Source organism: Rousettus aegyptiacus, unplaced genomic scaffold (genome assembly GCF_014176215.1).
Source record: "Rousettus aegyptiacus isolate mRouAeg1 unplaced genomic scaffold, mRouAeg1.p scaffold_m13_p_7, whole genome shotgun sequence".
NCBI classification, from domain to species: domain Eukaryota; kingdom Metazoa; phylum Chordata; class Mammalia; order Chiroptera; family Pteropodidae; genus Rousettus; species Rousettus aegyptiacus.
Genome location: NW_023416310.1, coordinates 112,369,963 through 112,393,414, shown reverse-complemented (window position 1 = coordinate 112,393,414; position 23,452 = coordinate 112,369,963). Strand labels below are relative to the sequence as shown.

At 38.0% G+C, this 23,452-nt stretch overlaps 2 protein-coding genes and 1 pseudogene across 3 annotated transcripts in view; 2 read left to right on the top strand and 1 right to left on the bottom strand.

The window, feature by feature from the left end:
- The window catches only part of EIF5B (eukaryotic translation initiation factor 5B), a 66,464-nt gene extending 56,819 nt beyond the window's left edge, over positions 1-9,645 (bottom strand). Inside the window, exon 1 of the mRNA XM_036224746.1 lies at positions 9,441-9,645. Within this exon, the coding sequence (XP_036080639.1) occupies positions 9,441-9,475 (35 nt within the window). The 5' untranslated portion in view covers positions 9,476-9,645. The remainder of the gene's footprint in view (positions 1-9,440) is intronic.
- LOC118605816 lies at positions 1,672-1,790 on the top strand (annotated as a pseudogene).
- An 855-nt stretch (positions 9,646-10,500) lies between the features above and the next one.
- Positions 10,501-22,419, top strand: TXNDC9 (thioredoxin domain containing 9). Of its 2 annotated transcripts, none has more exons than XM_016157312.2 (5): positions 10,501-10,661; positions 13,448-13,663; positions 16,799-16,917; positions 19,496-19,750; positions 21,826-22,419. In XM_016157312.2, exons 2-5 carry the CDS (start codon positions 13,475-13,477, stop codon positions 21,941-21,943), a joined length of 681 nt encoding a protein of 226 aa, XP_016012798.1. In that variant the 5' UTR covers positions 10,501-10,661; positions 13,448-13,474; the 3' UTR covers positions 21,944-22,419. The 2 variants fall into 2 exon arrangements, with proteins under 2 accessions (XP_016012798.1, XP_016012797.1); XM_016157311.2 differs by having other exon boundaries at positions 13,445-13,663.
- Positions 22,420-23,452: the final 1,033 nt, after the last annotated feature.

Here is a 23,452-nt window from a genome sequence, read left to right as displayed (position 1 = left end):
TTGTTTGAGACATGGTTTGATCAAACCAACTGTAAAAAAAAAACCATGATGGAGCTGGAAATCTGAAGTATGAACTGGACATTAAACATTACAGAATTTGTATAATTGTACTAGATAGGATAAGGTTATTGTGGTTATATAAGAAAACATTTGTAAAGAAAATGTCAAGATGTCTATAAAATAAAATGCAATTACAAAAATGGAGACAAAAATACTGGTAATGACTAAATCTATATGAGTATATGGGGGTTCATTATACTAGTCCCTCAACTTTTCTGAGTGCTTGAAATCTGTATAAAAGTTAAATTTGTTAATTAAAAAAAAGTTACAAAATCACATAAACAAAAAGCCGCCCTCGGTCCACATCAGGAACTTGACTCATAATTTCCAGAATTTGGTAAAGTGACTTCCCAAAATTACTTTAAAACTTAAAACTTTTGTGAGTTATTAATGTGTCTAAAAAAGTAAATCACTTTTCATAATGACCTTGACCTTGGAGTGAATTAAATTCTTAGAATAATGAAAAATCCACTAAGCGCATGCCTACTTTTTTCTAGGTTCAGTCCTAACAAGCAATGCCTTTAAGGAAAATCGCATCCAACTTTAAGTGACAAGTCACTGATCTGAAGTAGAAGACTATAAAACTCAAGTACTGGAAAATAACTACTCTCCTTGTACTGTTCTATAGGGTATCAAATACTGACTATGTATATGTAAGGGAAAAGTTCAAGTCTAACCACTTAAAAATATAGAAAAATCATATATAAATTCTAACTCAGGATAAGGAGCAGGGGAATAAAATAAAGCATAGCAGAATTGGCACAAATGAAAAACAAAACAAGATGGCTGAAAAAAGGTCAAATATGTCATGAATCACAAGTAATGTTAAATGACTATACTCTGAAAGATGTTATTAAATTGTATTTATAGAAATTCAATTTTATGCTGTTTACCAAAAGACAGATCTAAAACAAGTAATATATAGAAAGGTTAAAGTTAAAAAAAAAAAAAAAAAAGGAATCCTCAACAAAAACACTAGCAAATTAAATTCTAGAACATATAAAAAGGGTCGTACACCAGGACCAAGTGGGATCTACCCCAGGACGGCAAGGATGGTTCAACACATCTATTAATAGGATCCACCAGCTATACATAGGATAAAAGACAAAAACCACACAAACATCTCAATAGACTAGAGAAACGGCATTTAACAAAATCCAACACCCTTTCATAGTAAAAACACTCAACAAACTAGGAATAGAAAGTTAACTCCTCAACCTGAAAAAGGCCTCTAGGAAAAAAACACTGTTAACATTATGCGTAATGGGGAAAAACTGCAAGCCTTTTCCCCTCTATGGTCAGAAATAAAACAAGGATGTCCATTCTCATTTCTATTCAACAGTGCACTGCAAGATTAGTCAGAGCTTTAAGCAAGACAAATAAAAGGCATTTAGATTGGAAAAGGAGGAAACCATCTGAACCTGAAGATGACATGACCGTGTACATAGAAAATTTTAATGCACACACAAAAGACAAAACGATCATTACAATAAATGAATTCATTAAGATTGTAGAATAGATCAATACACAAAAATCAATTGCATTTAAACTATGCACTAGCAGTGAACAATCTGAAAATGAAATTAAGAGTTTTATTAAGAAAATAGTATAGTCTATGGCCATGCCACCCTGAACGTGCCCGATCTCGTCTGATCTCGGAAGCTAAGCAGGGTCGGGTCTGGTTAGCACTTGGATGGGAGACCACCTAGAAATACCAGATGCTGTAGGTGGTAAAAAGAAAGAAAAAAAAGAGAATAAGAACAATAGCATAAAAAATGCTTAGGAATAATTTTTTAAAGAGTGCCAATCTACTCTGGAAACTATAATATTATTGAAAGAAACCAAAGACCTAAATAGGTGGAAAGACAGCCCATGTTTATGGATCAGAAGGCATAATATTGGCAATACTCCCCAAATTGATCTACAGGTGAAATGCAACACCAATCAAAACTCCAGCTTCTTGTGTGTGGTTGGGGGAGGAGGGGGCAGAAATTGAGAAGCTGATCCTAAAATCTGCTTGGAAATATAAGAGATCCAGAATAGCCAAAATCATCTCAAAAAAAGAACAAAGTAAACTCAAAATACCCAATTTCGAAACAATACAAAGCTATAGTAATCAAGACAGTGTGCTACTCTCATAAGGCCAGACATATAGATCAATGGAACAGAACTGAGAATCAAGAAATAAACCCCTACACATATTTTGACGAGGAATTAGAGAGAAAGAACAGTCTTTTTAACAATGGTGTTGGGACAACTGGATGTTTACATGAAAATAAAGCTGGACCCCTACCTCACACAATATACAAAAACTAACTCAAAATGGCTCAAAAGTCTCAATATAAGAGCTAAAACTACAAAACTACTAGAAGAAAACATAGTAAATCTTCATCCCCTTGGATCTGATTTTAGTTTCAAGTCTAGATATGATACCAAAAACACAATCAAAAAAATAAGACTTCTTCAAAATTAGAAACTTTTGTGCTACATTTCACCATCAAGAAAGTGAAATGACAACGTCCTGTAGTAAAAAATAAAGACGACCCACAGAATGGAAGAAAATATTTGCAACTCATACATGATAAAGGATTGGTGTCTAGAATATATAAAGAACTCTTATTCCTAAATAATAACTGAATTGAAAAATGGAAAAAGGATCAAAATAGACTTCTTCAAAATTAGAAACTTTTGTGCTACATTTCACCATCAAGAAAGTGAAAAGACAACCTCCTGTAGTAAAAAATAAAGACAACCCACAGAATGGAAGAAAATATTTGCAACTCATACATGATAAAGGATTGGTATCTAGAATATATGAAGAACTCTTATTCCTACATAATAACTGAATTGAAAAATGGAAAAAGGATCAAAATAGACAGTTCTCCAAATGAGATATACAAATCTCCAAGAAACACATCTTAAACCATCATGGAATGCAACCCAAAATCAGAGTAAGATACCACTTCACACCCACCAGAATGGTAATATAGTAATCAAAAAGTCAGATGATGAGTGTTGATGAGGATGTAACTAATATGTTGCTGGTTGGAATGTAAAAAGGAGAAGCAGCTTCAGCAGTTCCCCCCCAAAAAGTTAAATTGCTTAGCAGTTTTTGAAAAAGTTAAACATGGAGATACCCTATGACCCAGAAATTTCATTCCTAGGTATACACTCCAAAGAACTGAAAACGTTATGTCCACATAAAAACGTGTACAGGGATTTTTATTGTAGTTATTACTTTTAAAAGCCAAAAACTAAAATCCCAAGATCCAGTAAACTGATGAATGGGTAATAAAACATGATATATCCACATAACAGAAACTCAGGACATGGGATTCTAGACTTAGAAGAAATTCTAATGGCAGTAACAACTATTAGCTCCACCAGAGTTCAGTACCTGAAATCTAATGACATAAATTTGAGTTAAAAGAATACTCAACTGTACTTTTAGGAACTGCTATAAAGGTTATGGTTTGAATGAAGTTTCAGAAACAGGAAAACCAAACAAATATTTTATGTATCAGTTAGAAAGTATACTTCTATGACCAAAGAGAGGTATGAAAACCAATGAGTCTAAAAAAATGATTGTAAAAAAATGACTGCTGCCTGGGTGAAAGTAAGGATTCCTCTGCAAGAACACATTGCAACTGTATTTACCATGTCTGAAATGCAAAAGGATGAAACGTTAAATCACCACTGCTTTAGCTTTAAACAGACAGGCTATGGGATAGGCAGTTATTCGATTAAAGTTAAGAGAAATTCTTTAAAGAAATTCAGAACTGATTGACCCAAAGACAATGGCTGTCCTTTTTCTATTCTCCCTCCCTAAGTTCTTCATCTTTAACAGTTGCTTCACCAGTAAAGATCCTATGTAGATATTAATTTTTATTTAAAGTCTGTATTTCAGGATATAAGGATTTCTTAATTCACGTAGTACACAGCACAGTAAAAACCATAGGTTCCTGAGTCAGGTTTGGCTTAGTAGCTTAGAGGTTCTAAGCCTCAAGTACATTATGCTAAATCCCATTTCCTCTTCTATATGTTATAGTAATTCTTAGATCTTATATTCCTTCCCCTTCACCCAGATTCTCAAACTAGTTACAGAGTGGTTATTGGTTCTACACTGTTTTTTCGTTATTAAAATTATGTAAATATTGTGGTTACTGATAGGACAAGTAGTATACTGTGATTATTTCAATACTGTCTAATAAGAATTCAAAATACTCATTTATTTTATAATTTCTCAACAGTACATATTTGTTACAAGGCATTGAGTTAGAAAGGAAGGGAAAAAGGAGTCATCTATGTGTCACTAAAACATTCAAATGCTGCTGTAATGTCTTCAATCTTTTCCCTGCTCTCTCCAGTTTACTATTTACATATTGCAAACTGATAACCTAATCACAATTTAGTCCTCATCCTTTACACAGCTACTTCTAATAACAGAATTCAGTAAGTTGGTCAGATACAAAATCACCACCTGGAAACAGTTTTCTTATTTACCAAAAAATAGAAAATTACATTAACAACCAAAACTGTAAGATACCTAGAAACAGGCCTAACAAGAAATATTCTAAAGACTCAAGAAAATAAAATTTTACTGAGAATTAAATTAACCAAATAGAGAAGCATGTCACATTATTTGTTACCCACCATATTTACAGTACCTAGAATAGTATCTGGCACTTAATAGACCTTCAAGACATTTCTTGAATGGGATGAGTCAACATCGTAAAGATTCGACCCCAAGAGACTCTTAGTAGACTTTGTTCAATTCACCTATCACATTTCTAAAAATCATAAATAGGTAAAATATCAAGAGTACTAACATATTTTTTAAGTTGTCCTTGAGTGATTCTCAAAGCACTCTAAGCAAATGTTGAGCAAACATTAATGATGGTCAAACAGCTTGAACAATGTTTTACAAAAGCCTAAATCCAGTTTGAGAATCTCATTTTCTCCAAACTGTACAGTGGAGTCTCCCAAAGGCGACATGTGTGATACTGCTACAGACTGAATGCACGAGCAGATGAAAATCAAGCTATCCTCTACTGAGCCAGACAGTAAGGAGGTATGCAAAAATGTTCACCACCAGTCTTTTCATTTTTTGAAAATGATTGTTATTATGTAATTTTTTTAATTAATATTTTAAGACCATTTAATTTGTAATATAGTTAAGTATTGATAGGTATAACCCACATATACAAAAACCTTTTGGAGTTCCTCAGCAATTTAAGAATGTACAGGATCCTAGGACCAAAAAGTCTGAGAATTGCTATTTTAACCTAACCACTGACATTCAATTCCTCAGTTAAACAATGCCTTGCCCACCTTATAAATTGCAAGACTGGAATAAGTTTAGGATAAGTATACAAGCACAACTGGTGGGCGAGTAACATCAAAAGCAGCTGCATCAGCACCCCAGAGATCACTGGCATAGTATATGCTAATAATACATGTTTATCATCTTTCTTATTCATTTATAGCAAACTAGACCTTTTTTCCTCCTTCCACATATCAATATCCTAAAGTATCACTGTAAAAACATGGTAAGCCAAGAAAATTCTCTGATCATGCACTTTTCTGGTCTAAAGTTTGCATATAGAGGTTTTTTAATGAATTCAAATATATACCAATGAGAAATAAATTCCTTTGTTGAATTACACTATTTGGACTATTTGCCACTTGGACCATTCCCTATCTGGGAAGTTTTGAAGTACCTGCTATACTCATGGCTCCTTCTACCTTGAGCAGATCACCATGTTTTCCATCAGAGGGGAAGGACCACACTACCCTGACTGACCAGGATGAATGTCTGACACCAGGGCAATCATCTAACCATTAGGCAGCGATCTCAGAGAGCCAGAACTCCAAAGGAGGGAGTTGCCAGTAATGAGAGTCTTATCTGTAGTTAAAAGCAAAGAACAGTGGAGTCACTAACTCTGGCTCACCGCTGGTGTAGAGAATTATAGCAACAAATAATCTGACACTGAAGCTACCCCAGGAGACCTTCTAGTTCCTGAATGATATTCCCACCTCCATAATATCTGACACTGGGATAGGTGAAATAATTATCTTCCTTCCTTCTATATCCTTGGGGTAGGTAAATAATCCCATTAAGATAACACACCAGATTCCTTCTAACCTGAAAAATATAACTACCATTCTTAGTGGATCCATACAAAAAAAGAACCAGAATGAAGATCTGGAGGCTGACTAGATAGTCCAGACCCTTTCTTCTCTGCACACATCAATAAGAGAACCTCCATCACACTGTGTAAATGGGAAAAGGACATCACTAGAGCACACAAGCTCCCATAAGGTCCCATTATGTAAACTGATAACTGAAAAGGTTTTAGGAAGAAATGAAAATACTGGCCTTATGTTCTGCATGATATGTAAATATTAAATCCTATCCCTCATCTCAAGAGTTTCCCCAAATTAAAAGTCAGGGAAACTTGCTAAATAAACACGCTATTATAACCTCATTCTCGGAATTACACAAACTAGAACAAAATTCTACAATTAAGTCTTTAAACAAAGGTCAGTCACGGATATAACAAGACATATGCTATCTGAATAAAGCCAGATGCTCAGATTAAAGAAAACCTAATTTTAATGAACATTCAGTGGTTAAAAAATTAAAATAAAGGTTAATTGCATATAAGGTTAATTATAATTACATATAAGGCTAAGAGTACTGAAACAGTCAAGTATTTCCTTTCCAATAGGAAACTTTTTTCTGAAAAGTGGCTCAGGGCCTTGTCTTGATAACAGATACAAAGCTGCTCATTTCTCACCCAGTTCCACCTGATGAGAAACATGCTAGGCTGACGATAGCTTGGAAAGGAAGGGGAGGTGAGATGAACATAAAATTTTTAAAAGTGGGGATCTTTATACTAGAGGAAAACCACAATTAATCTCATTATACACAAGCAAGAATATTAATCCTGAAATAGGACTTTCTCCTAGACTTTCTTCCCAGTCTGTGCTTCTGTTCCTTTTACAAATATTCATTTCCAGGCCACCACAATAAAGTAAATGTCAGAACAATCAAGTCACATGAACTTTCTGGTTTCCAAGCATATAAAAAAGTTATGTTTACACTATACTGTGGCCCATTAAGTGTACAACAGCATTATATCTAAAATATATATACATATCTTAATTTCAAGATATTTCATTGCTAAAAAATGCGAACCATCAACTGGGCCATTACGGAATCAATCTTTTTGTGCCCTACCTTCAATGTGTAAAAAACGGCAGTACCTGAGAATCACAATAAAATGAAGTCTGCCTTGTTAAAACTAACTCACAAAGCAGCAAAATGTCCCTGCTCCTCACCCCCTCCAACATCTTATGTGGGATGAGAGTAAAAAGGCCAAGCAGCTCTGAGCAAAGTGGGCCCTCTGCAAAACCCTAGGATTTCTTGGGTACAATTTGAAAGGCATTCAAGCAAGAGTCCATGAAGCATTAAAAAAAAAAAAAAGTGATATAAGTAAATGTTTTTCAATTTTGCTGCCACCGGGTTCCCATGAATAAGACCCAAAAATAAAGACTACAGATCAGTCTGAGCCAGGTAAAAAAAAAACAGTAGTATTACATCTACCCTACCAAACCAATCATTTAACAACAGGCTCCTGTGTTTGCAATTTAAACTTTATATCATCCATGAAAATCTTTATGAATTGGTTGAAACACACTTCTCTTGAAATACACAGAAAAGAGTAAATCTCCTCTGAATAGCTTTTCCACTAATAACATACATGTACTTTTTAATCTAAAGAACAGAATTCTGTAATTCTGAACCAAACAAACCAATTGTTAAATTTTTTTATAAGACAATCAGTGCAATTAGAAAACTGGATACTTGATACTATTTAAGAAATCACTGCTCATATTCTTTAGCCTTGATAGTGACATTGTGGTTGTGCTTTATGTTGTTTCCACAGTTGTGTTCTCCCTCAAATATCTTTCAGATAAACCTGAAGGATTTTCACATGAAAGAACTCAATTTGCTTTAAAATATTCAACAGGTGGATGAAATAGGATTGGTCATGTCATAACAATGACTGAAGCAGGATAATTGGTACAAGTTTTATTATACTCATTTATATTTGGCATACAGTTGAAAAAAATTCCCTACTCATCAAAACATCCTGTCAAAAGTAGATAAAGTTTTGTCCCATTAAATCATCCAGAATTCTGCTTTTTTAATTTGGTTTGATTAACAATAAGCTTTAGTCTTCAAACCAATTAACTTCCTCTAGTAGACCTGTAAATGAAATACAAGACATACCTTGGCATCTTTTAATTCCACTCATCAGTTAGATGAGTGCCAGGTGAGGAAACAATCCAGGATTCCAATTTATAATTAGTAATCTTATTTTAACTTCAAAACCACATATCCGTTTTGAGTCAGAAAGAACTATCACAAGTTTGGAGTTTTGTTTTGTTTTATCTTACTCTCCCCGCTAGTATTTAAACTAAGTTTGGTCAGTGGTGTACAAAGTTGAAAAGTAACAGATGTTCACTCCAAAAAGTAAACTCAATGAGAAGAGTAAAAGACTCAATGGGATGTGACACACAGAAAAGCTCCTAAAATCTCAGGGTATGTAACCCTACACACATCCTTACACTCCTGCTCCCTACCCTATCCCCCGCCCCCAGTCCCACAAAAAAAAAAAAAAAAAAAAAACCTTTTAAGTGATTAGAAAGGAGTGACCCGCGTTGGTTTGTTTCATGTCCTCCTCCTTTATTAGGGGAGGTGCTAGAGAGCACAGAAATCGCCAAAAGGCCGGAAGGAGAGCGAAAAGCAAGTAGTCTGGACAGTCAGTCCTAAAGTAATTCAGAGCAGTATCCAAAGCAGATGGAGAAGAGGGAGTTAGGTACTAAACCCCTCCAACACACCTGAGTGGCTCAAAGAGTGAAAAAACTTGGCTGTAAGTACAGCTGATTCCAACTCCCTTCTCTCTCCAAACATTTACCGGTACGAAGTGTAAAGAGACCTCTTCCTGACCCTCACCAATCGTAACGCCAGCAAAACCACCCCCACTAGCCCAGACCACGCTGGGAGCCCCTCTCCGAGAGGCGGGGAACCCCAAAACCACTGCTCCACTTCTCAGGCCGGAGACCCTTTCTTTTCGGGCCGGGCGAAGGTGAGCGTTGGGGCTGAGTCTCGGCTGGGAGAACTCGTCCGCGCCGAGGCCCTCTGCGCTCGCCCGCAACTGGGTCTCAGACCCGCGCTTCCCACTCTGGGCCCAGGCCCGGTGCCCCACGGGGCCGGTCTCGAGCCTCGACCTGGGTCCACGCCGCGCCAGCGGGACCCTCGCGCCCCGCTGAGCCGCGCCAGCCGCCGTGTGGACCCAGCCGCTGGCTACCTGTCTTCGCTCTTGTTTTTCTGTTTCTTCCCCATCGCGTAACAGCGGAGCTCGGGGCCCCAGCCCTTCTAATCGGTCTCTCACAGACCCACTGTCCGCCGGCCGACTTTGATCTCCGTTCGGCTCCGTCCCCTCGGCACTGCCGCCTCTCGCACCCAGCTCTCCACAGACCCGCGCACTGGGACAGAGCACATATGGTGTGAGCTCTCAGTGCGCAAGCGCACCGCCCAGCTGCCTCGGCGTGGGGACGCAGGGCGCGGCTCATCGAGAGCTGCTCTTCGGGTAGAGCGTCTCCAGTTGTCTCGCCTGCGAAGGCGAGAGCCCGAGCGCCCCCTCCGCGCAAGCGCCTGTCGCGCATCGCGTGAGTTTCCAGGTTCTAGAACCCAGAGGTGGACAATAAGGCTGAATTCCCCCACTTGGGCTTTTCCCGGTCCGGGAATGTAGACTTGGGAAACTGGAGCTCGGTCAGAGTTAGGCAGGCCTTGAGCTTCCCTTCCACCGTTAACCTGGTTGTTTCCAAGGGAAAGACTTCTAGGACAAAATTGGGCCTCTCAGTAAGATCCATGCGTTACGTTAGGAAGTATATAGAGCCACTAAAAAACTAAAACAAAGACACAGTCATTGTCCCCAAAATAGTTCTTAATGTTGAAGAGAGCAAGTTCTAAAAACCTGTGTCAGGGAAGTCACGAGGGAATCCACGAGGGTGGTGAAAATGTCCACTATCTGTCACTATATGTCACTCTACAACATTTTTAAAAGGAAAATATTCAATAAACAGGATGGATACGCAGTTGGACTGTCACTGCAGAACAGAAGACTAGCTATCTCGTTTCTGACGTAACATTATGTGTACCGAGGCTCAGAGCCTAAGAGAGCCAGACAATTCCAGGCTGAGCACTAAGAAACTACGCCTCCCAGAATACTTTGTTCCCGCGCCCTCTGGGCGGTTTACCCAGTGGAAGGGAAAGGACCGGAAACCTTGGGTTCCCGGCAGCCGGGGGGAAGGCGCAGGCGCAAAGGCTCTCGCCGCCCGCCCCACCGCCTGTCCTCTCACATTCTCGGGCGTCGCACGCTGTATCGCGTAAAGGGCCTCAGCCAAAGAGGAGGCGGAAGTGACGGCCGGTTCGCTTACAGTCGCAGCTGATGCGAGGCTGAAGCCGAAGTGGACTGTTCTTCCGGAGCTGCTGGTCCGTCGATTCTTAGGTATTACGGAGAACTCAGGTGAGACACAGTTGGTGTGAAAAAACTGGCCACCGCATCCAGGTGCTAATGGACACATCGCCGTTCGACACCCGGCCGGGGCGGGGGAGGGGCGCGGCCCAGGTGCCGGCGTCTTGTGCAGTCGAGGCGGCTTTGGCGCTTGCGCCTTGGGAGGCGTGGAAGTCGGGGCCACCTGAACTCTGCCCTCATCTGTCCCGGCGGGCTCAGGGTGTGGCGAGGATACTTTTGAGAAGGTATCTGGGGTACAGCTAGGACGGAAGCCTCTTGGATGTTTTGGAGGGTGCACATAGGGGGATCGGGAAAATGGTTAGGTTAATTTGAGGATAAATCTCTTGCCACCAATCCAGTTGAACTGAAAAAAGAATTAGGGACTTGTGGTTTGAAGAATGGAAAGTTATCAGGATCACTAAACTACCTCTTCTCCCCTTTCTGAATGCGGTGAACACCACCACCTGACCCCGGAGCAGTTCTTGTTAATCGATTCTGCTCCCATTTACCCTTCCCAGCATTAAATACTGAGCTCATCCTATGAAACTCCAGAAATGAGCATCCGCTGTGCCCAAATAAGAACAGGTCTGACATGCAAGTCAGGGTTTAATACCCAATTTTCTGCCTTATTCACCCCCGGTAGAGAGGATCACAATCTCACTGATAGTTTTCTTGGAAAGTAGGGAGTGTGAAATTCTTTTACTATATTTAAAATACAAGTCTTTTAAGATTTTATAGCATTTTTGAGAAACTAACAGTTCGGTTCCTTCAAGATTAACAATCTTGTTTGAGCACCTGCTGTGTCCTAGGCACTGCTAGCTCTAGGGATACAAAGATAAAATTAAGTGTGCGTTTCAACGGTTTTTCCTGTGAAGAAGAAGGAATCAAAAGTGAAGCTTGGAAAACTATTTTTTCTTTTTTTCTTTTTAATTAAGTTTATTGGGGTAACTGGTTAATACAATTATATAATTTTCAGGTGTACATTATCATTTGATGTCTGTATATTGTTTACCACTCAAAGTCTAGTTTCTTTCAGTCACCATATATTTGATCCCCTTTACCCACTTCACCCTCCCCCTAAACCCTATATTTGATCACCTTTACCTCATTTACCTCTCCCCTGCTCCCTTACCCCACTAGTAACCACTAGTCTATATTCTAGGTACATGAGTCTCCGTTTGTCCTGCTCATCTGTTGCTTTTATGTTTATATCCCACATATAAGTGATATCATGTGATTTTCAACTTTTTTAATCTGGCTTCTTTCACTTAGCATGACTATTTCCAGGTCCATCCATGTTGTCGCAAATGGCAGTATTTCATCTCTTCTTATGGCTAAGTTAATATTCCATTGTATATCTGTACCACAGCTTCTTTAGCCAATCATCTATCATAAGACGCTTCGGTTGCTTCCATGTCTTGGCCACTGTGAATAATGCTGCTATGAACATCGGTGTGCCAATACCTTTTCAGATATGGATTTTCAAGTCTTTAGGATGAAAACCCAGAAGAGGGATTGCTGGATGATATGGTAGATCAATTCTTAGTTTTTTGAGGACCCTCCATACTGTTTCCCATAGTGGCTGGACCAATTTGCAGTTCCACCAGCAGTGTATTAGGGTTCCTTTTCCTGTGCGTCCTCTCTAGCATTTGTTATTACTTGTCCTGTTGATTATAGATATTCTAACAGGTGTGAGATGGTATCTCATTGTGGTTTTGATGTGCATTTCCCTAATAGCTAGCCATTTGTATGTCCTCTAAAGAGAATTGTTTGTTCAGGTGCTCTGCCCATTTTTTGATTGGATGGGTCATTTGGAAAACTATTTTTTTTCAGTTCAACATATAGAGGTCTTCATGGACCAGGCTAAAGTGCTTTGTTAGTTTTTGCAAATGTATCATAGTTGAGATGCAACAGCCTCCTGCTTTGACAGGCAAATTCTAAATCATATTTCTGTGCTAATAACTCAGGATTAAATATAAAATTGCCATCTGATTGTTGTGGGTGGCAAATAACTGCATTTTTTAAAAAGATATAATTGAGATAGTTCTTTCTAATAGGAATTGTATTTTTTTAACTCTTACATTAAAAAGTGATGGAAAATCAATATTCTTTTTAAGAGAGTGTTGCATTGTTCTGCATCAAAATTAAGAATGCTGAGTGTCAGAAAATCAATACCAATATCAGTTTCTGTGGCTTCATAGATTTTGTTATGTAATGGGAGAACAGGAGTGGAAACTAAACCTTAGGGAACACCAGGAGCCATTCTTTACGTAAATTGGACTGTCTTAGAAGTTAAAAAAGAACAAAACAAAGCTCATTGAAGCAGAGACCATGAAAAACATGTCTCTGCTCAACTCTGTTCTGTATTGAAACCGTGTTTGGTATGTATGTTAAACATTATCATTGTTCACAGTCACTTCTGCTTTGCCTCCCTTTCCTTTGGTGAGAAACACTGATTGTCACTATAAATCACAAATATAACTCCAACCACTCATTTCTCTCTTGGCTGCTGATGGTTTGAAAAAACTTGTCTTTGCTTTAGAACAGTAAAACACAAACTAAATCAGGAGCAACTAAACTTAGCTCTAATTAGTTTTCGAGTGGTGTGATTATAATTTACTGAAACTTAAATTTTAAAACACTAAAGAAAAATTCTTAAGCCTCACATAAAGTGTTTGGTTGTTGGCAGCACACTTTATGGACTACAAATTACACATTTGCTGAAATTTTTGAAAATAAGAGACAAAAACGTACTTATTGTTGGTACTTTTTAACTTTGTAAACCATCTCCCCAGCAGCAAGACTGAACTGTACCACTTAGAAGAATGGAAGCTAATGCATCTGTCGACATGTTTTCAAAAGTCCTGGAGAATCAATTGCTTCAGACTACCAAACTAGTGGAAGAACATTTAGATTCTGAACTTCAGAAACTGGATCAGATGGACGAGGATGAATTGGAACGCCTCAAAGAGAAGAGACTCGAGGCACTAAGGAAAGCTCAGCAGCAGAAACAAGTAACCTCTCTGCCCTGCTTTCTGAAATTGCTTTAACAGTATGCGCCTAACAATTTGTATACACACATGTGATAGTAGTTACGTTTCAGTCCTCATTTTTAAGGTTTTTTTTGACTTCAAAGTACCTATCACTTCAAAATTTGCCTGGAAAGAAGTTAGTTTTAAAGACACATTCAAAATTAGCCTGATTAATGCGTAAACCTGTAGTTAGGCAAAAGAAATATCTGCCCAAGGTCATTTTCTGAGCTCAAATTTGTGTGGTTAAGGAGAGAGTGGACCAGCAATAGGAGTCAGTAGTTTCCCTTTCTGGTGCTAGTAATGCCTTTCAGAATTTAGCTGTGCTCAGAGCAAATGAGACAAAAGCTGTTCAGGCAGTTTACATTGAAGAAGTTGTTGCAGGCAATTCCATTGTGAATGAAGGCTGGGTTACAGGAGAAAGGTGGCCACAGCACTATTCTTTTTAATCTCTTAGAATATGAGTGTAGAAAGACTCATAGTTGAAGAATCTGATCACAATGAGTTGAGTTAAAGTCTGTAAATTGAATTATGATCAAAAAGTGTTTCCATAGGTTTAAGTTAAATTGAAAAGCATTATCACCCACTCTGGTTCCTCTTCAGTGTCTAAAACACAAGCTTTAACTTTTCTGAAGAGATAGAGTTTTTGTTTTGCTATAGCACCTCTTTAATAATGTTTATACCCTCACTGTTTAGAAGAACTGCTACAAAAGGTAAGAATCTTTTGTAATGTGACTAAGTTCCAGGTTTTATATTTTTTGAGTTTTCTGAGACTGTGTGTGTGTGGTTTTGAAAACCAGGCTCCTTTTCTTAATGTAAGGTCTATGATGGGATTCTGCTGCAAACTCATTTCACGATCACAGTTCAGTAAAAAAGTAACTAGAATATTTTTGTAGAAAATCTGAATCCACCTGATTTGCAGTGAGGAACATACATTAATATCGTAAATGAAGTTGTCAGCAGTTAAAAACAATAGTCTGATTATTAATAATTAAAAACTAATCAAGGTGGGCAGCCTTTGGGGCTTTTTTAAATCATACACAAATCAGTTTTAAATTGTCATAGAGTAACTCAGTCTTATTTTACAGCTTTCATTGCATTTCAGCATATCTTTTTCATTAAAACGTTTTCTGAAGAAGTAGGCAAGAAGCCTTAATGGTTTTTACCTCTCTTCTTTTTGAAAGAGTAGCGCAGCTTGTAGAAGAATTTTGATTTTCTAATCCATGAGGGTATCAGGAAAAGGTACAGTGAAAGAAGCACGTAATCGGCCTATGTTAATCAATAGTCCTCAGTCAGCCAAGCATCCTCCTTCTGTTATGGCAGCTGGAGATGTAGGCCTTAGGTAGGGAGCAGAAGGACAAAGTGAGAAGTAGCAAGAACCCACCAGGGTTGGGTGGTAGCCACTGAGAACCAGGCACTGCCCTGCTGCCAGGTGTTAAGTAGGCTCAGGCTACATTGTGATCTGTGCCCTTTCTGCTTGATCACATCCACACATACCTGTGGAGCACACACTTCGTGGAGGGAACCACCTGAACAGCACAGGGCTATGCTGAGTGACCTGGGAGAGGTGCCATGCATCAGCGAGGTTCAGAGTGGGCTGGCTTCCCTCTGAGGAACTGGGGCAGGTTCAGGTCTTTCAGCCTGTTGGTTAAACACATGAGAATAAATAATGCAGTAGCAACTTCTTAAACAAAAATACTCTTTTCTTAAGGACAGACGTCATTAGCCAGTCAAGAAAGGCATCATGAAATGTCACGTGTCACTAAGGAGTTGTATTTGAGAGTTTAAACTGTTTATAGAAGCTTTACCAAGGAAATGTCACATAAGGGGAAGATACCTGGGCTTTCTGTGAGTGTCAACTCAGTGTGAGACAGTGTGAAGTGGAAACCAAAACCACGACTGCATCTAGGCTGTTCGTGCAGGCCCAGAGGAGGGAGGACAGGACATGGCACTCCTGCCTGCCTCTTTCTAGTTGGGCCACTTCCTGAGGGCTGCATTCAGATGTTTTAAAAGGACATGGAGGATTTAGACTATGTTCTCTGAACGAGGACAACCAGAAAAGTTAGAAGTCTAGATACTGTTTCATGCAAGAAACTCTCAAAGGAAATGGAAATTTCATTGTGGAAAAGGGAGGAGGACATAGGCAAGATACAACATTTGAAGGGCTAACATGTGAAAGAGAGATTAGAACTTTTCTCAGCGTGAGAATACCTTTCTAGAAATTAGGTAGTACATATACAAATGCTCTTTTAAGCACCTGTGCCAGATACTTCTGTAGTTACCTTCATGTTTTCTTATTTTCACAACTACTTGATGAGATAGTTGCTGTATAATGTCTACTTTATAGATGAGGAAACAGACTTAGAAAAGTTATTTGAATCCATAGCCTTGTAAGTGGTAGAACAATTAATCAAGCTCATGCTTTCTGCCAGCAGGCCCAGTGCTCCAAACAAGGAAACAGGCTTCCAGTTAAGGTGATAAGTATCTTGCCACAGGGAAGACTATAGGGGCTCAGGCCTGTCAGATGGGGTTGATAAGGGTCCATACATTGGTTTGAGAAGCTGGATTAGACGGACTCCTGAGAGCTTTATTGTTTTTGGACACCATGTGAGTGGACAGCTTTTTCTTCCTAAGATACTCCCTACTGGTTGCCGGTATAGAAGAGGTCTCTGCCTCTCTAAGGTCAGAAAAAGCAAATAGGTCCCCAAGCTTCAGAGCTGTAGTAATCTACGCCACCAGCCCCACTGGCTGACTGGCTTTATCTCATGAGCATTATTTTTAAAACCTCTCTGTAGTAATTTGAACCAAATGCTTCTGATTTTAATAGTTTGAGTGCAAAGAAATGGTTGTTTCCATTCTAAGTCTCTTGAGTCTTAAGTTGTCAAAGTTCTAAGAAAACATGTTTTAAGTTACCAAGACAGATAATTGTCTTAAATGTGAGCCGTGTTGTGGAGATGGTCACCTGGAACCTAGGAAAGTAAATAAACTAAAATGAATTCGTTTCTCTACAAAGTAAAATCGGCTTCGTTACAAAGTATTGTGGTGATTTGAACACAAAGTATAAAGTGATACTGAAAGAGACACCTGAAATGTATAATATTTCCCTTTTCTTCATATTAGGAATGGCTTTCAAAAGGACATGGGGAATACAGAGAAATCCCTAGTGAGAGGGACTTTTTTCAAGAAGTCAAGGAGAGTAAAAAAGTGGTTTGCCATTTCTACAGAGACTCCACATTTAGGTAACTTCATTTCCTTCATCGACTTTTTTTAAACATGGTGAGATATTTGAAGTGAGATATACTGACTTAATAGAGAAATTGAGAATAAATGAACATATTAAAAATTAAGAACGTTTCCATAGAAGTGGCTGTTTTCTGAATTGTGTTTTCATTAACTTTAAAAACATCTTAGAAATGGACATGTAAATGTTTTATCAATGTAACAAAAATTATTTATATTTTTTTCCCCACTATTATGATATAGGCAGGGAGACAATAGCTTGGCCAGGTCTTTCACCAGAAACATAATGGAACTGCCAGGCTTGGCTAGAGGGAGAAAAAAGTGATCTCTTAAACCAACCAAGGTCTACAAACCTCTCTACAGAGGCAGATCCCTTGTAAAATGAATCAGCCCCAGAAGAACTTATATCTTAAATCAAAGGACACAAGTCTTTAAAAAAAATTTTTTTTTATCAGTATGTAGGGTTTAAAAATTGAAAAATATTTCATTTTTTTTTTAATTTAGATTTTAGTTTTTTTAAAAAAATTAGCAAACTCTATAGAAACAGACCTAGAATTCAGTGTAAAAGCACTTTGCAGATGCAGCGTAGTACTGCTGTTTGTTGGCCTTCCACTCCAGTGGATTGCCTCCATCAGTCACTTTCATCTCAGCCCTGCTGTCTTTTCTCACTTCCACAGCCTGCCTGGCCCATGTTGCAGCCTCACCACCCAACAACTCGGTCTTTAACACCTTTCACGGATTCATTGGCTGAGACTTACTAAGAAAATAAAAATGAAAAATAGGGGAAAGTATGGGAAGGGATTAGGAAGGTAAAGGGTAACAAAGAAACCCCCTGCCATTATGCCACACAGTCATCTTCCATGGGCACATGTTCCTTAAGTGCCACCCTCTGACATACACAAAGAGGCAATACAGTGATATCAGTCTATAAGATTGATATTCTTTGTTCACTTGTTTATTAGATGTCCTCACCCACTAGATTGTTAGTTTTATGAGGGCAGAGAGTTTGTACTGCCGGCCACTGTGCTCCACATTTCTGGCCCTGCTGCAGCAATGGCTAACATGTCGTAGTGCTCAGTGAATGTATTTAACGATGCATAAACAGTGCAGCACCAGGAGTACTGACCTTTAAACAAAACAATAATCAAAATTTAAATCATCCATTAATTTGTATATCTCAAAGTTGTCAGTACATAATAGGCTGCATTCTTCAATGTACAGAATACTAGAACATTCTTAGTGACCCACTGAGGTAAATAGGGATAAATCCTATGCTTCCTGTGTGGAGACCAAGACTCGGAAAGATTAAGTGACACATCTAATGTCACTCAGTTACTAAATGATAAGAGGATTTAAGCCTAATGCTATTTCAACTATACCACAACTGTTGCTTCTGTATTTTAAAAAATGGATTGACAAATGGTTTGTTGCCTTATTAAAAATGGGTCCCAGTAAATCCCAGGAGTTGATTTATGTACAAATGTTCAAGAACGTATTTCTCCAATAACAGTTCAGTTATTCGTTTTGAGCTTCATTCAGTTACTATTGAATAATTTGTTCTCTCCTCCAGTTTTCACTGAAATCTTGCTACACCATGTGGGTGATCTCTGACACGTTTATAGGGAAAGTGGCACAGCATCCAAGTTACAAGAAACTTGCTGGTCCCAAACCCTATTCAGACAAAACCACACCAAGAAGTGCCCCCAGCACCAAGTAGAACAACTCCAAAGCATCTGTTGTCTTAGTCATCAGAGTAGTGGTTCTCCACGTCAGTGGGCATGAGAACCACTCATCTGTTTCCCAGCTCACTCACAGGAATTTCAATTCATCTATATATTTTTAAAGTTGGTTGTAATGAATACCAACAGTTAAGAACTATTGCTCAAAAATTATTACAGCAGTCTGTTCCAGAAACACTAGAGGATTGACCAGTTTAAAATACATCCTGCTTTAAAGGAAATATTACTTTCATTCGCCTCTTCAATAAGGCGGCTTACTGAAGGTTACCTCTGGTATTTTCCATTCCTTTAAACCATAATGACCGTATTTACAGCCCTTAACCTCACTGTGCTTCTCACTGACAGCTGCACAGCTGGAGGAGGTCTTTAGAGAACTATCCAGCCTTTCCTAGTGACTTCCAGATATGGCTCCATGTGCACATTTTCAGTTCTGAGAAGTCTTTTTCTGAGTCCAGTCAAGTCACCTTTCACGCTCCCTGTGTGAGATACCAGGAAACACGTGAGAGAAATGACAGTGATTTTTTTTTTTTGTTCTAACCGTGAACATAACAACTCCCTGACCCACTTACAACTTATTGCACATATTGCATATTTTGTTTGTCATCAATACTATTGGAGCAGATCTGACTTTCTAGAATGCTAGATGGTTTTTCTGCCTCTTATAATTGAGTAGCTTGGCCTGCATAACAGAAATGTGGTCAACCAACACAAGCACAGATTGGCTGCTGAATTATGAGACTCAGAAAAACTATGAAATTAGATGTGCCTTAATAATATTTATGTTAAAAAAGAAATCTTTGGTTTTAGCTTTTGATTTTCTATATGTTGTTATTTACAGATGTAAAATCCTAGACCGACATTTGGTGATACTGTCCAAGAAACATCTTGAGACCAAATTTTTGAAGCTAAATGTGGAAAAGGCACCTTTCCTTTGTGAGAGGCTGCGCATCAAAGTCATTCCCACGCTAGCACTGGTGAAGGATGGAAAGACACAAGATCACATCGTTGGGTTCACTGACCTAGGAAATACAGATGACTTCACCACAGAAACTTTAGAATGGAGGCTCGGTTGTTCTGACATCCTTAACTACAGGTAACTTCTAACAGGACGTTGGATTTATTTTAACTCACATGTGCAGTTGTTTTATTTAGAGAGGGGTTTTTTTTTATGTTAGCATTTATTTTATAGAACGAAAATCTTTTGGCTGAATTGTAGAAAAATTTTCACAAAAGAACAGCTTGTTTTTTAAAATGTAAATCATTAGCATGATGTCACAGCAGAAACTGGAGTTGTGAATAAGATTCAGTCTTGGAGTATACCCAGTTATGAAAGTTTTCAGCCTAACAGACCTTCTTAAATCTAATTCTGTATTGATCTGGAAACACAAATGATACTCCAGAATTAAGTGTCCCCTGATTATTCAAATTGATAACAACCTATTTTCAAACATTAGATTTTTAATGTAGAGATTCTCATCTCCCTTATAGAATCTGATAAAATATATAGAATCTCATTTCCATGCTTAATTTAAATTACTTAATATGAGAACAGTCTCAGTCTGAAAACAATCTAAAATCCAACTTCCCATTGTCATTCATCTCTTTGGCCACTTCAGACAAATAATTTATCTGATTCCACAAATTAGAGTATATCATCTTGTCTTTTGTGCCTATTTTCAATTTGAAAGAACAGGTAAAACTGCAGTTGTCATTCGACATCCATAGTGCCTTTCAATAAATAGAGTTCTCTCATCCTTTCACTCCCCTTTCTCCTTTTCTCTAAATCTCTCCTATACATGCCTGAATCATTTCCTACTTCATGGAAGTTGATTTTGGAGTTTTGGTGTTATTTTCTTAAATACAATATTAATATTTATTAAATAAAATAATTTTTCGAAATGATTTCAAACTTTAAACAAGTTGGAAAACAATACACAGAATGCTCACATACCCTTCACCTATATTCCCCAATTTTAAACATTTATCATTTTCTAGATACTTATAAAATTTTTTCAGAACCATTTGAGTGGAAGTTGTAAATGTGTTAGACCTTTACTCTAAATATTTTTTTGTGTATTTTCTAAGAACAAGGACACTTTCTTACATAACCACAGTACAATTAAAACAGGAACTATTATGTAATTTACAGATCTTATTCAAATTCTGCCATTGTCCCAATATTGTCCTCCATATCAAAAAAATACGTTGAATGTAGTTAATATGTATTTAATTTTCATTAACCTGAAACAGCTGTTACCTTGATGTTTTGAAGAGTACAAACTAGGTATTTTATAGAACCTCCTCTAATTTGGGTCTAATGTTTCAAGATTAGATTTGGATTATGCATTTTTTCATGGGTATATTATGGAAGTGATGTGTTCTTCTTTCTTAGAGCAAGGTTTGGCCAGTGAGAGCCCCTTTCATGCTGGTTCTATGTCCTATGGGGATGGCCCTGTAACTGCTTGAGCACTTTCTTTCTGGTACTGACAAGATGTTTTAGGGCTGATCATGTTGTACACTTCCTAGAACTGGCTATGTCTCCAAGAGGCTGTGATTCCTTTCAGTGGCAAATGATCATTCAAAACCAAGATATAGGTGCTAAGAATATTCTCAGATATTTTTGAAAGAAGAAATTATCTTATTTCTTAGGCATCACTGGAAATAGTGTCATATCAATTCTTGGTTAATGATAATGAATTCCATGAGTTTGGATGATGTCTGTAGAATTCTAAACATTAAAAGATGTTAAACAGGATCAAACCAGTTATAACAGACTGTCAAAAATAGAGCACCATTTTTCTTTCATTCTCGCAGTGAAAAGCATTTAATACAGTTTCAGCATATCCAAAACACATGAAAAAAAAAAACTTAAATTTCCTTCTATGCTTTTCAGTCAAATTTTGTTAGTATATAGTATGAAAATGTTAGTAAGTAATTAACAATAAAATAAAATAAAACATTGATCTAAAACATTCGTTGTACAAAATAAAGTTTACCACCATTAACTGTCAATATGAATAATATACCTCTTCCTTGACACCAACATTTTAAAGAAAAATTTACTCTATTCCATATGGTACAGTGAGGAAGAAGAGATTTTTTTGCAGTTTAGTATACCAGCTCTACTAAATCAAGGCTAAATTCTTTTCAAATTCTCTTTGTTTTTAGTGGAAATTTAATGGAGCCACCATTTCAGAGCCAAAAGAAATTTGGAACAAACTTCACAAAGTGGGAAAAGAAAACTATCCGAGGAAAGAAATATGATTCGGACTCTGATGATGATTAGAGATCAATTATAATTCTTTGTAAATTGTCTTTTTATTTCTGCTCACTTTAGAATTAGATGTGTTTTCTAAATTCTGTTGATTTCAATGCATTGGTCATCTAGTGCTAATATTCTGGAGTTTTACACACATCACATGGAAAGATATCTAATATTTTCTGTGTGGAGCTCATGTTTAAGTTGAGGAAAACTTCTGTGTTCTTAAATGATCTGGGAAGGGTCTGGATTCTCTATTTTTGGGATTGCTTTTTATTGCAATATGATTTTTATGTCTTTATACCATTCACAATTGTGTTTTTAATCTACTGGATTGGAAATAGAAATTCAACAAACTATTCCAGGACTAATTCTCACACATTATTTATTTTATACAACAGGTCAAGTAACATTTACACGGCACTTATAAATGAATTATGAAAAACACTCTTCACTTCTGGAATATATTTAAATAACAATTAAAGAGCTGCTTATTTATTCTGTGTGCTGCATGTTGATGTTGAGTCAGCTGATGGCTCGAGAAAGCTTTTTCCAGTTGTGAACATACTGCCTTATTTAAGGGTCCTCACTGCTTGCATTGTGAGACGTGTTAAAAAAAATCAGGAAGCACTTTTAGAATGGTAGCATGAGAAGGTCTACAGACTCAGTGAAACAACCGTAACTAGTAAATTTTATATTTTTAAAAAAGTCCCTGGAAATTGTCATAAGAGCATACAGCAAACAGAAACATTTATTCAAGAAAATACTAAATCTTGGTACGAATAGTGAGTCTCTGGCATTTGAGCTGTGACCCCACACACCCTTTCTCCTCACAGGCTGCATCCTCAGCCTACAGTTTCTCCCTAGGGGGAGCAGACTACAGCATTTCTCATCCACCCAGTCCCCACTTGTGGGGAAAGCATGACCCCAGTAACGGCAGACCAAGAACAGTGTTTCCTGATCACTGTTACCCTTGTTTACACATAACTTCATTAAGGTTAATAGTTAACTTACTCAGAAGCCAAAGCAATAGTGATTAGGGTGGAGGTTCCACACAAAGAGAGGCATGCAGAGAAGACCAAGGGCCACCACCCACTGCTGTACTGGTGGGACAACAGGTATCACTCCTAGAAAAGCAGGCTGCTCTCTCCACTCCCAGTGGTAGGGGAGTAGCACAGAGATCCACCCAGTGCCAGAAGCAACCTATAAAAGCAGCTTTCTTCACATTCCCTATAGAGACAGACTTAATTTAGAATAGAGTGAAGGAGAATTTTAAGGATTCTGCTGTAGACAAAGGGGACTTGGAGTGGGGGTGCGGGAAGACAAGTCGAGAAGACTGGTAGCTCCAGGCAGCAAGCAAAAGGGCGCGGTCGGAGGATTTTGAACAGAATGGTAGAGGCCACTGAGAGTAGCCCTCAGGCCTGGGAAGCCACAAAGACAAGTTTAATTGGATCAAACTGCAGCCAGTTAGGTACCAGGGCTTGGTCAAAATAATAAAATAGGCTGCCAACAGTTAGGGGACCTCAGTAGCCGAAT